This window comes from Taudactylus pleione, unplaced genomic scaffold (assembly GCF_031769625.1).
Source record: "Taudactylus pleione unplaced genomic scaffold, aTauple2 ptg000677l, whole genome shotgun sequence".
In the NCBI taxonomy this organism is placed as follows: domain Eukaryota; kingdom Metazoa; phylum Chordata; class Amphibia; order Anura; family Myobatrachidae; genus Taudactylus; species Taudactylus pleione.
Genome location: NW_028285079.1, coordinates 1288105 through 1300428, shown reverse-complemented (window position 1 = coordinate 1300428; position 12324 = coordinate 1288105). Strand labels below are relative to the sequence as shown.

The following is a 12324-nucleotide window of genomic DNA, read 5'->3' as shown; positions in this document are numbered from 1 at the left end:
CATTTCTGTATCATTACATCTCCACCACTGACAGACATTACATTTCTGTATCATTACATCTCCACCACTGACTGACATTACATTTCTGTATCATTACATCTCCACCACTGACTGACATTACATTTCTGTATCATTACATCTCCACCACTGACTGACATTACATTTCTGTATCATTACATCTCCACCACTGACAGACATTACATTTCTGTATCATTACATCTCCACCACTGACTGACATTACATTTCTGTATCATTACATCTCCACCACTGACTGACATTACATTTCTGTATCATTACATCTCCACCACTGACAGACATTACATTTCTGTATCATTACATCTCCACCACTGACAGACATTACATTTCTGTATCATTACATCTCCACCACTGACTGACATTACATTTCTGTATCATTACATCTCCACCACTGACAGACATTACATTTCTGTATCATTACATCTCCACCACTGACTGACATTACATTTCTGTATCATTACATCTCCACCACTGACTGACATTACATTTCTGTATCATTACATCTCCACCACTGACTGACATTACATTTCTGTATCATTAGGACGTTACGTGGGATCAGGACCAGATAGAATTCAGCTGTATAAAACCATCCTCTCATCCTATGTCAGGGTTGCTCATCCGGTGATTATTGCAGCCTGAGTTAGGATGAGGAGGGGACGCTGAGCCCCCAGGCGTGCAGTTACACATGGTGGTGATAGCATTTAATGTGGCCCCCCCCACATATCAGTCATGAGTCTGGGGAGGGAAAATTAGATTACGTGTTAGGTACGTACCCTGATACCTCACAAAATAGGTACTTAGAAGCCTGCAGGTTCCTCAACATATAAAAGTTAATGCTAAAAAACAGTTACTGTAAGAGAGAATTCTTATTGTTACGCTCACAAAGGCGACCTAGAGAGAACAAACATGAGACACCTTGCCTGCTGCTACAGATAGTCCTATTGGTAGGGATTCAGGCATTACTATCGGCCCCAACACACCAGACCTACCTATTTTTACATGTTCTGTATTCAACTTTTAAAATGGGTTTACATGATTCAGGTTTCCGTCCATCTCTTTGACTTTTCCCTATAAGAGACAACAAGAGATATGGTAAGAACTTACCTTTGTTATCTCTGTTTCTACGAAGTCCATAGGGTCCACAGGGTTGACCTTGGGGTATAGCTGGATCTGGATCCATGGGCACCACGCAGTTAAAGCTTTGCTGCTCCCAGGATGCACTTGGGTCCATCCTCCTCCATACCCCGCCCCCGAGCCACAGCAGCTCAGTTGGTAAGCAGCCCAGGCCGGAGGAGGAGACTAAACAGAGAGAAGGAAGACTGGAACACACAAGAAACCATACTCACAGAAATGGGAGACGGAAAACCGGTGACCAGTCACACAGCCCATTTGAAGCCAGGTGCGTCAGGGCGGGCGCCCTCTGGACCCTATGGACTTCGTAGAAACAGAGATAACAAAGGTAAGTTCTTACCATATCTCTTGTTTTCTACTTCAGGGTCCATAGGGGGTCCACAGGGTTGACCTTGGGGATGTCCTAAAGCAGTTCAACTAAGGGCGGGGACGCTCCTGTGCTGAAAGGAGCACCCGGTGCCCGAAGGATGCATCCTGAGAGGCGAAGGTGTCAAACGCATAGAACCTCAAAAGCGTTTGAATCGAAGACCAAGTGGCCGCCTTACACAGCTAAACAGCAGAGGCGCCACGTCTAGCAGCCCAAGAGGGACCCACAGAACGAGTGGAATGAGCCTTAACAGAGGCTGGCACAGGTAAACCTTCCTGTGCATAAGCCTCACAAATAATGGAACGAAGCCAACGGGCTAATGTTTGTTTGTTGGCCGGCCAACCCCTCTTGTGAAAACCGAAGAGGACAAACAATGAGTCAGACTTCCTAACCGAATCAGTCAGGTCCACATAGATTCTAAGCACCCGGACTACATCTAAGGAAGCCTCACCAGCTGAAAGATCAGGAGACTGAAAAGCTGGCACAACAAGTTCCTGATTAATGTGGAACTTTGAGACCACTTTGGGCAAAAACTCAGGACGAGTGCGGAGCACCGCTCTGTCCTGGTGAAAAATCAGAAAAGGAGGGCGACAGGAAAGCGCCCCCAATTTTGACACCCTCCTGGCAGAAGCAATTGCCAGGAGAAAAACAGTCTTAAACGTCAGCCACTTGAGGTCCACCGACTCAAGAGGCTCAAAAGGAGGACCCTGCAAGACCCGTAGAACCACCGCCAAGTCCCAAGGAGCCACAGGAGGCACGAAGGGAGGCTGGATCCGGAGAACACCCTGGAAAAAGGTGTGAACATCTGGCAGTATAGCAATTCGTCGTTGAAACCACACGGACAAAGCAGACACATGAACCTTCAGAGAGGCAAGGCATAAGCCGAGGTCCAAACCTGATTGAAGGAACTCCAAGATTCTGGAAACTCGGAACACCTGAGGATCATAGCCTCTGGATTCACACCACTGAAAGTAAGTGCGCCACACCCTGTGGTAAATCCGTGCGGAAGCAGGCTTGCATGCCCTGAGCATGGTACCAATGACCGAACTGGAGAAACCCCGATAACTCAAGACGGCTGTCTCAAGAGCCACACCGTCAAAGACAGCCGACCCAGATCCGGGTAAAGGCAGGGCCCTTGAGACAACAGATCCCGACGCTGAGGAAGAAGGTACGGAGCGTCGATAGAGAGGCTCCTCAGATCGGAATACCAAGGACGTCTGGGCCACGTCGGAGCCACCAGCACGAGCGTGCCGCCGTTCCGCAGTACCCGAGGAAGTAGGGATATCGGAGGAAACAGATACGCCAGGTGAAACGTCCATTTCACCAACAGTGCGTCAACCAGACAGGCGCCTGTGTCTCTTGTCCTTGACCCGGAAACGGGCAACTTGTGATTGTGACGGGAGGCCATTAAGTCCAGTTCCGGCAGCCCCCACCAGTCCACGAGTAGCTGAAACACCTCTGGGTGAAGCGACCATTCCCCGGGATGCACGTCGTGACGGCTGAGGAAGTCCGCCTCCCAATTGAGGACTCTGGGAATGAAGACTGCCGAGATCGCTGGAATGTGACACTCCGCCCAAGCAAGAATGCGAGACACCTCCGACATCGCTGCCCGACTGCGAGTTCCTCCTTGGTGGTTGATATACGCCACCGTGGTGGCGTTGTCGGACTGCACCTGAACCGCCCTTCCGTGAAGAGCGGGGCCGGACGACTGCAGGGCCCTGTATACTGCCCGCAGTTCCAGGATGTTGATGGGGAGAAGAGCTTCTTCCACGGACCAACGATCCTGAAGCGACAAGGAGCCGGTCACTGCCCCCCAACCCCGGAGACTGGCATCCGTCGTGAGCAGGACCCAGTCCGGGAACCAAAAGGGGTGCCCCTCGACCAGATGAGCTGTCTGAAGCCACCAAGCCAAAGACTGCTGAACCTCCGGGGACAACACCAGCATCTGAGAGCGGATCCGGTGAGGTAACCCGTTCCATTCCGATAGAATCAGCCCCTGCAGGGGCCGGGAATGGAACTGGGCAAATTCCACCATGTCGAATTTCGACACCATGGACCCCAGAACTCTCCTAGCCAAATGGACTGACAGGCGGCAACTGCTCAGGCAACTGCGTAACGTTTCCATCCTGAATTTGGGAACTCTGAGGAATTTGTTCAGAGACTTCAAATTGAGGATAGGGCGATAAGAACCATTGGGTTTCTGCACCAGAAACAGAGACGAATAGTACCCCGTCCCTCGTTGTGATTGAGGAACGGGAACAATGACCCCTGCTTTCAGCAAGGATGCTATAGCCTCCTGAATCTGTAACGCCTTGGTATTGTCCTGAGAAGGACTCGTGCAGAAAAACTGGTGGGGTGGTCTGTGCCGAAAAGACAGGGCGTACCCCTGGGAGACCACTTCTCGAACCCAGGCATCCGTGGTGATATTGTGCCAGCACTGGGCAAATAGAAGAAGTCGGCCTCCCACTCTGAGGTCCCCCAGAGGGAGGCCCGTCCCATCAAACCGAAGGTTTATCTTCCTGCTTGGAAGAAGGGCGCCGAGCACTCCAGGCTTGCTTCATGGGTTTAGAGGCAGTCTTACTCGCAGACTGTCTCGGGAAGGACTGACCTTTTGCCTTACCCTGAACCCGAAAGGAACGAAAAGCCGAGCTCCGGACCTTGGCAGGCGTTGCCGCCGAAGGGAGGAAAGCAGACTTGGATTTAGCCAGGGTATCCACTATTTTGTCCAAGTCCGGACCAAATAGTAGTTCTCCATTGAAAGGCAATGCCTCCAGGCCCTTCTTTGAATCAGAGTCCGCTCTCCAGGACCTCAGCCATAAGGATCGGCGGGCAGACACTGCTGCAGCCGATACTCGAGAAGTCAGCAGACTAGCATCCAAAGAGGCTTCTCCAATGTAGGAAGCAGCGTCGTTCATCTGTCCCAACAACGCCCTCTGGACATCCGAAGCGTCGTCCAGAAAGGTATCCTCCAATGCATTAGCCCATCCCTCAATGGCCTTGGCCACCCAGGAGATGGCCATGGACGGCCGGGCCACTGCCCCTGAGAGGGAGTAAATAGACTTCAAGCAAGTCTCAACTTTCCTGTCCATGGGATCCTTCAGCGAGGATATAGACGGTAATGGCAAAGTAGCGCTCCGTATTAAACGGGTAACGTGAGAATCCACCGCCGGTGGAGTTTCCCATTTCTTACAATGTGCCTCAGGAAAGGGGTAATTAGAAGCCAACCGCTTCTGAGGTAGGAATCTCTTACTGGGCGCCTGCCAAGCTACCGCCAAATGATCCGTCAACTGATCAGACAGGGGAAACACCGCAGAAGCCACCTTAGTCTTTTTAAAACTAGGATACTTCGACTTAGGAGCTGGTGCCTCATCCTCTATCAAGCGAATGGCACGCACCACCCTTACCAGTGCTCGCACATTAATGGACGATTTGGTATCCACTTCCAGGACCGATGTGTCCGAGTCAGTGTCATCAGGAACCTCCCCATCATCTGAGGACCCCTCCGAGTCCGATACTTGTGCCGCCTGCGCCATTAGTGGGCGTTTTGATGCCCTGGAAGGCATGTCAGTCTGCAACATTGACTGAAAAGCCGAAGACACGGCCGACAAATTTTGTACGGAGTTGGAGAGCACATCCACCGAGGGTGGAGGAGCCGCCATAGGGGCCTGGAAGGGCACCACAGACTGCTGCGTCACCGGGGAAGCCTGTATATACATAGGCAACCCCGCATAAGGACCAACAGACTGAGACCCGGGGGGGCTGCGCAATAATTGCGGGACACTCGGGGAATGGAGGACGGCCGGCTGGGAACCGCAGTCGGGACCGACAGACGGTCCGCAATAGACACCAGCACTTGAGAAAACATCGCCCATGGTGGCTCCTGCGTTATAGGAGGTTTTGAGGGGCCAGGAATCACCTGGCACCGTTTACACAGGCCATCCTGTGACAAATCCTCCCTATCCACTCCTGCAGGACAGCGTTCACAGGAGACCAACACCGGAGCCACGGAGTGCTCAATCTCCTCGTCCGACATGACAAAATATATTATACAAATAAATATATCTGGCAACAGAGCCGAAACAAGCGCACTCACCAGTGTGCTGAACAAAAGCCTACAATATGGTACTGTGTAGCACACAACTGTATGTGACGGACCTCACAAATACGTGAATTATATAAGTGAGGTCAGTAGAAACACTCTTCCCCCGCACACCTGTAGGGCCTGTAGGAGAAGTAAAGGGATAGGTATAAGCTGACAGTAAGCGGAAAATAAGCACAGACAGGCAGCACTAGCAAAAGTCACATACCATGCAGAGAAGATATACTCACTGCACCTTTCCACTACAATCAACCTCCAATATTCAGTGTCTGGGAGGGCTATAGTGTTGTATACACTGTCCTTGTCGGGGGAGAGGTACACAGGGGAACCGGTCCGCGTGCTCCCTGAGAGTATCTGCGCTGCCACAGAGAAAATGGCCCCCAGAGACCTCAGAGGAGGAGTGGCCGAGTAATCTGCAGCTCAGCGACGCCAGACTACGTGCTGAAAGGCGCGCTGAGCTGAGGGGAGGAGCTGCTATACAGGGAAGGCTTCCTCCCCTGGCTAGCCATTAACCCCCCCGAGTTGCCGGCATCCCACTTGCCGAGATGTAACCCTGGTGGTCTAGTGGACTGACGGGGTATTACTCCGCAGAGGGGGAGCCCGCCGCCACCGCTAGCAGCCTCCGGTCTGTCCCCTAGAACCAGGGGCAAAGGACTGCATTGCTGGCAAGACCCGCGAGCCGCCGCTAATCGGCGACTCGCGGCTTACCTTGTCTCCGGCAGCAGTCCAGGGAGGTTCCCAGACTCCGGCTAGCACAGACTCTGGCATCCCGCCGCGATCCCCAGTGCGATACTGGAGTTGCGGCGCCAGCGGGGAATAAGAGCGACAGCGTGGGCGTCTGCACAGACAGTCCTTCGCTGCCACTACAGAGCCTTGTATTAATAAAATAAACTAACAGGCTGCGCAGGGTGACCCAACTCCGGCCGGGCACCAACTAAAACTGAGGTGCTGTGGCTCGGGGGCGGGGTATGGAGGAGGACGGACCCAAGTGCATCCTGGGGGCAGCAAAGCTTTAACTGCGTGGTGCCCATGGATCCAGATCCAACTATACCCCAAGGTCAACCCTGTGGACCCCCTATGGACCCTGAAGTAGAAATAAACATTTCATTTACTTAAAGATAAGTGTGACGGATGACCAGGGAGGAAATGTAATGGAGTTGGAGTTTGGCGGCAAGTAAAAAATCACCATTAAAGGCGGCAGTTTTGTCTGCCATGTGTAGAAGCCCCCTCCCTCCCCTCACTGACCAGGAAGTATAGAGGAACTCTAAGGGGCACAGACCAGGGCTGCTAGGATGGGGATAACTATCACCATGGGGAGTAGTGACTTGGAAGGGTCTGGCTAAATGCTTATTATTAGATAGTGTCTTCCCTGGGGGCTGCGCTCTCACCATGGGGAGTAGTGACTTGGAAGGGTCTGGCTAAATGCTTATTATTAGATAGTGTCTTCCATGGGGGCTGCGCTCTCACCATGGGGAGTAGTGACTTGGAAGGGTCTGGCTAAATGCTTATTATTAGAGAGTGTCTTCCCTGGGGGCTCCGCTCTCACCATGGAGAGTAGTGACTTGGAAGGGTCTGGCTAAATGCTTATTATTAGATAGTGTCTTCCCTGGGGGCTCCCCTCTCACCATGGGGAGTAGTGACTTGGAAGGGTCTGGCTAAATGCTTATTATTAGATAAGTGTCTTCCATGGGGGCTGCGCTCTCACCATGGGGAGTAGTGACTTGGAAGGGTCTGGCTAAATGCTTATTATTAGATAGTGACATCCCTGGGGGCTCCGCTCTCACCATGGGGAGTAGTGACTTGGAAGGGTCTGGCTAAATGCTTATCATTAGATAGTGTCTTCCCTGGGTGCTGCGCTATCACCATGGGGAGTAGTGACTTGGAAGGGTCTGGCTAAATGCTTATTATTAGATAGTGTCTTCCCTGGGGGCTGCGCTCTCACCATGGGGAGTAGTGACTTAGAAGGGTCTGGCTAAATGCTTATTATTACAGAGTGTCTCCCCTGGGGGCTGCGCTCTCACCATGGGGAGTAGTGACTAGGAAGGGTCTGGCTAATTGCTTATTATTAGATAAATGTCTTCCCTGGGGGCTGCGCTCTCACCATGGGGAGTAGTGACTAGGAAGGGTCTGGCTAAATGCTTATCATTAGATAGTGTCTTCCCAGGGGGCTCCGCTCTCACCATGGGGAGTAGTGACTTGGAAGGGTCTGGCCAATTGCTTATTATTAGATAGTGTCTTCCCTGGGGGCTGCGCTCTCACCATGGGGAGTAGTGACTAGGAAGGGTCTGGCTAAATGCTTATTATTAGATAGTGTCTTCCCTGGGGGCTCCGCTCTCACCATGGGGAGTAGTGACTTGGAAGGGTCTGGCTAATTGCTTATTATTAGATAGTGTCTTCCCTGGGGGCTGCGCTCTCACCATGGGGAGTAGTGACTTGGAAGGGTCTGGCTAAATGCTTATTATTAGATAGTGTCTTCCCTGGGAGCTGCGCTCTCACCATGGGGAGTAGTGACTAGGAAGGGTCTGGCTAAATGCTTATTATTAGAAAGTGTCTTCCCTGGGGGCTGCGCTCTCACCATGGGGAGTAGTGACTTGGAAGGGTTTGGCTAAATACTTATTATTAGATAGTGTCTTCCCTGGGGGCTCCGCTCTCACCATGGGGAGTAGTGACTTGGAAGGGTCTGGCTAAATGGTTATTATTAGATAGTGTCTTCCCTGGGGGCTGTGCTCTCACCATGGGGAGTAGTGACTTGGAAGGGTCTGGCTAAATGCTCATTATTAGATAGTGTCTTCCCTGGGGGCTGCGCTCTCACCATGGGGAGTAGTGACTTGGAAGGGTCTGGCTAAATGCTTATTATTAGATGAGTGTGTTCCCTGGGGGCTGCGCTCTCACCATGGGGATTAGTGACTTGGAAGGGTCTGGCTAAATTCTTATTATTAGATAGTGTCTTCCCTGGGGGCTCCGCTCTCACCATGGGGAGTAGTGACTTGGAAGGGTCTGGCTAAATGCTCATTATTAGATAGTGTCTTCCCTGGGGGCTGCGCTCTCACCATGGGGAGTAGTGACTTGGAAGGGTCTGGCTAAATGCTTATTATTAGATAAGTGTCTTCCCTGGGGGCTGCGCTATCACCATGGGGAGTAGTGACTTAGAAGGGTCTGGCTAATTGCTTATTATTAGATAGTGTCTTCCCTGGGGGCTCCGCTCTCACCATGGGGAGTAGTGACTTGGAAGGGTCTGACTAAATGCTTATTATTAGATAAGTGTCTTCCCTGGGGGCTGCGCTATCACCATGGGGAGTAGTGACTTAGAAGGGTCTGGCTAATTGCTTATTATTAGATAGTGTCTTCCCTGGGGGCTCCGCTCTCTCACCATGGGGAGTAGTGACTTGGAAGGGTCTGGCTAATTGCTTATTATTAGATAGTGTCTTCCCTGGGGGCTGCGCTCTCACCATGGGGAGTAGTGACTTGGAAGGGTCTGGCTAATTGCTTATTATTAGATAGTGACATCCCTGGGGGCTCCGCTCTCACCATGGGGAGTAGTGACTTGGAAGGGTCTGGCTAAATGCTTATTATTAGATAGTGTCTTCCCTGGGGGCTGCGCTCTCACCATGGGGAGTAGTGACTTGGAAGGGTCTGGCTAATTGCTCATTATTAGATAGTGTCTTCCCTGGGGGCTGCGCTCTCACCATGGGGAGTAGTGACTTGGAAGGGTCTGGCTAAATGCTTATTATTAGATAGGGTCTTCCCTGGGGGCTCCGCTCTCACCATGGGGAGTAGTGACTTGGAAGGGTCTGGCTAAATGCTTATTATTAGATAGTGTCTTCCCTGGGGGCTGCACTCTCACCATGGGGAGTAGTGACTTGGAAGGGTCTGGCTAAATGCTCATTATTAGATAGTGTCTTCCCTGGGGGCTGCGCTCTCACCATGGGGAGTAGTGACTTGGAAGGGTCTGGCTAAATGCTTATTATTAGATAGTGTCTTCCCTGGGAGCTCCGCTATTACCATGGGGAGTAGTGACTTGGAAGGGTCTGGCTACATGCTTATTATTAGATAGGGTCTTCCCTGGAGACTCCGCTCTCACTATGGGGAGTAGTGACTTGGAAGGGTCTGGCTAAATGCTTATTATTAGTTAGTGTCTTCCCTGGGGGCTCCGCTCTCAACATGGGGAGTAGTGACTTGGAAGGGTCTGGCTAAATGCTTATTATTAGATAGTGTCTTCCCTGGGGGCTGCACTCTCACCATGGGGAGTAGTGACTTGGAAGGGTCTGGCTAAATGCTTATTATTAGATAGTGTCTTCCCTGGGGGCTCCGCTCTCACCATGGGGAGTAGTGACTTGGAAGGGTCTGGCTAAATGCTTATTATTAGATAGTGTCTTCCCTGGGGGCTCCGCTCTCACCATGGGGAGTAGTGACTTGGAAGGGTCTGGCTAAATGCTTATTATTAGATAGTGTCTTCCCTGGGGGCAGAGCTATCACCATGGGGAGTAGTGACTAGGAAGGGTCTGGCTAAATGCTTATTATTAGATAAGTGTCTTCCCAGGGGGCTGCGCTCTCACCATGGGGAGTAGTGACTTGGAAGGGTCTGGCTAAATGCTTATTATTAGATAGTGTCTTCCCTGGGGGCTCCGCTATTACCATGGGGAGTAGTGACTTGGAAGGGTCTGGCTACATGCTTATTATTAGATAGGGTCTTCCCTGGAGGCTCCGCTCTCACCATGGGGAGTAGTGACTTGGAAGGGTCTGGCTAAATGCTTATTATTAGATAGTGTCTTCCCTGGGGGCTCCGCTCTCACCATGGGGAGTAGTGACTTGGAAGGGTCTGGCTAAATGCTTATTATTAGATAGTGTCTTCCCTGGGGGCTCCGCTATTACCATGGGGAGTAGTGACTTGGAAGGGTCTGGCTAAATGCTTATTATTAGATAGTGTCTTCCCTGGGGGCTGCACTCTCACCATGGGGAGTAGTGACTTGGAAGGGTCTGGCTAAATGCTTATTATTAGATAGTGTCTTCCCTGGGGGCTCCGCTCTCACCATGGGGAGTAGTGACTTGGAAGGGTCTGGGTAATTGCATATTATTAGATAGTGTCTTCCCTAGGGGCTCCGCTCTCACCATGGGGAGTAGTGACTTGGAAGGGTCTGGCTAAATGCTTATTATTAGATAGTGTCTTCCCTAGGGGCTCCACTCTCATCATGGGGAGTAGTGACTTGGAAGGGTCTGGCTAAATGCTTATTATTAGAGAGTGTCTTCCCTGGGGGCTCCGCTCTCACCATGGGGAGTAGTGACTTGGAAGGGTCTGGCTAAATGCTTATTATTAGATAGTGTCTTCCCTGGGGGCTCCCCTCTCACCATGGGGAGTAGTGACTTGGAAGGGTCTGGCTAAATGCTTATTATTAGATAAGTGTCTTCCCTGGGGGCTGCGCTCTCACCATGGGGAGTAGTGACTTGGAAGGGTCTGGCTAAATACTTATTATTAGATAGTGTCTTCCCTGGGGGCTCCGCTCTCACCATGGGGAGTAGTGACTTGGAAGGGTCTGGCTAAATGCTCATTATTAGATAGTGTCTTCCCTGGGGGCTCCGCTCTCACCATGGGGAGTAGTGACTTGGAAGGGTCTGGCTAAATGCTTATTATTAGATAGTGTCTTCCCTGGGGGCTGCGCTCTCACCATGGGGAGTAGTGACTTAGAAGGGTCTGGCTAAATGCTTATTATTACAGAGTGTCTCCCCTGGGGGCTGCGCTCTCACCATGGGGAGTAGTGACTTGGAAGGGTCTGGCTAAATGCTTATTATTAGATAGTGTTTTCCCTGGGGGCTCCGCTCTCACCATGGGGAGTAGTGACTTGGAAGGGTCTGGCTAAATGCTTATTATTAGATAGTGTCTGCCCTGGGGGCTGCGCTCTCACCATGGGGAGTAGTGACTTGGAAGGGTCTGGCTAAATGCTTATTATTAGATAGTGTCTTCCCTGGGGGCTCCGCTCTCACCATGGGGAGTAGTGACTTGGAAGGGTCTGGCTAAATGCTCATTATTAGATAGTGTCTTCCCTGGGGGCTGCGCTCTCACCATGGGGAGTAGTGACTTGGAAGGGTCTGGCTAAATGCTTATTATTAGATAGTGTCTTCCCTGGGGGCTCCTGTCTCACCATGGGGAGTAGTGACTTGGAAGGGTCTGGCTAAATGCTTATTATTAGTTAGTGTCTTCCCTGGGGGCTCCGCTCTCACCATGGGGAGTAGTGACTTGGAAGGGTCTGGCTAAATGCTTATTATTAGATAGTGTCTGCCCTGGGGGCTGCGCTCTCACCATGGGGAGTAGTGACTTGGAAGGGTCTGGCTAATTGCTTATTATTAGATAGTGTCTTCCCTGGGGGCTCCGCTCTCACCATGGGGAGTAGTGACTTGGAAGGGTCTGGCTAAATGCTCATTATTAGATAGTGTCTTCCCTGGGGGCTGCGCTCTCACCATGGGGAGAAGTGACTTGGAAGGGTCTGGCTAAATGCTTATTATTAGATAGTGTCTTCCCTAGGGGCTCCGCTCTCACCATGGGGAGTAGTGACTTGGAAGGGTCTGGCTAATGGCTTATTATTAGATAGTGTCTTCCCTGGGGGCTGCACTCTCACCATGGGGAGTAGTGACTTGGAAGGGTCTGGCTAAATGCTTATTATTAGATAGTGTCTTTCCTGGGGGCTGAGCTATCACC

General features: G+C 51.4%; 1 protein-coding gene across 9 annotated transcripts in view; it reads right to left on the bottom strand.

The window, feature by feature from the left end:
• STXBP5L (syntaxin binding protein 5L) overlaps positions 1-12324 on the bottom strand; it is a 581790-nt gene that overhangs the window by 277799 nt on the left and 291667 nt on the right. For all 9 annotated transcript variants that reach the window (XM_088455906.1, XM_088455901.1, XM_088455909.1 and 6 more), the window contains one exon: positions 1026-1104. In XM_088455906.1, coding sequence (XP_088312032.1) covers positions 1026-1104 — 79 coding nt within the window. The remainder of the gene's footprint in view (positions 1-1025; positions 1105-12324) is intronic.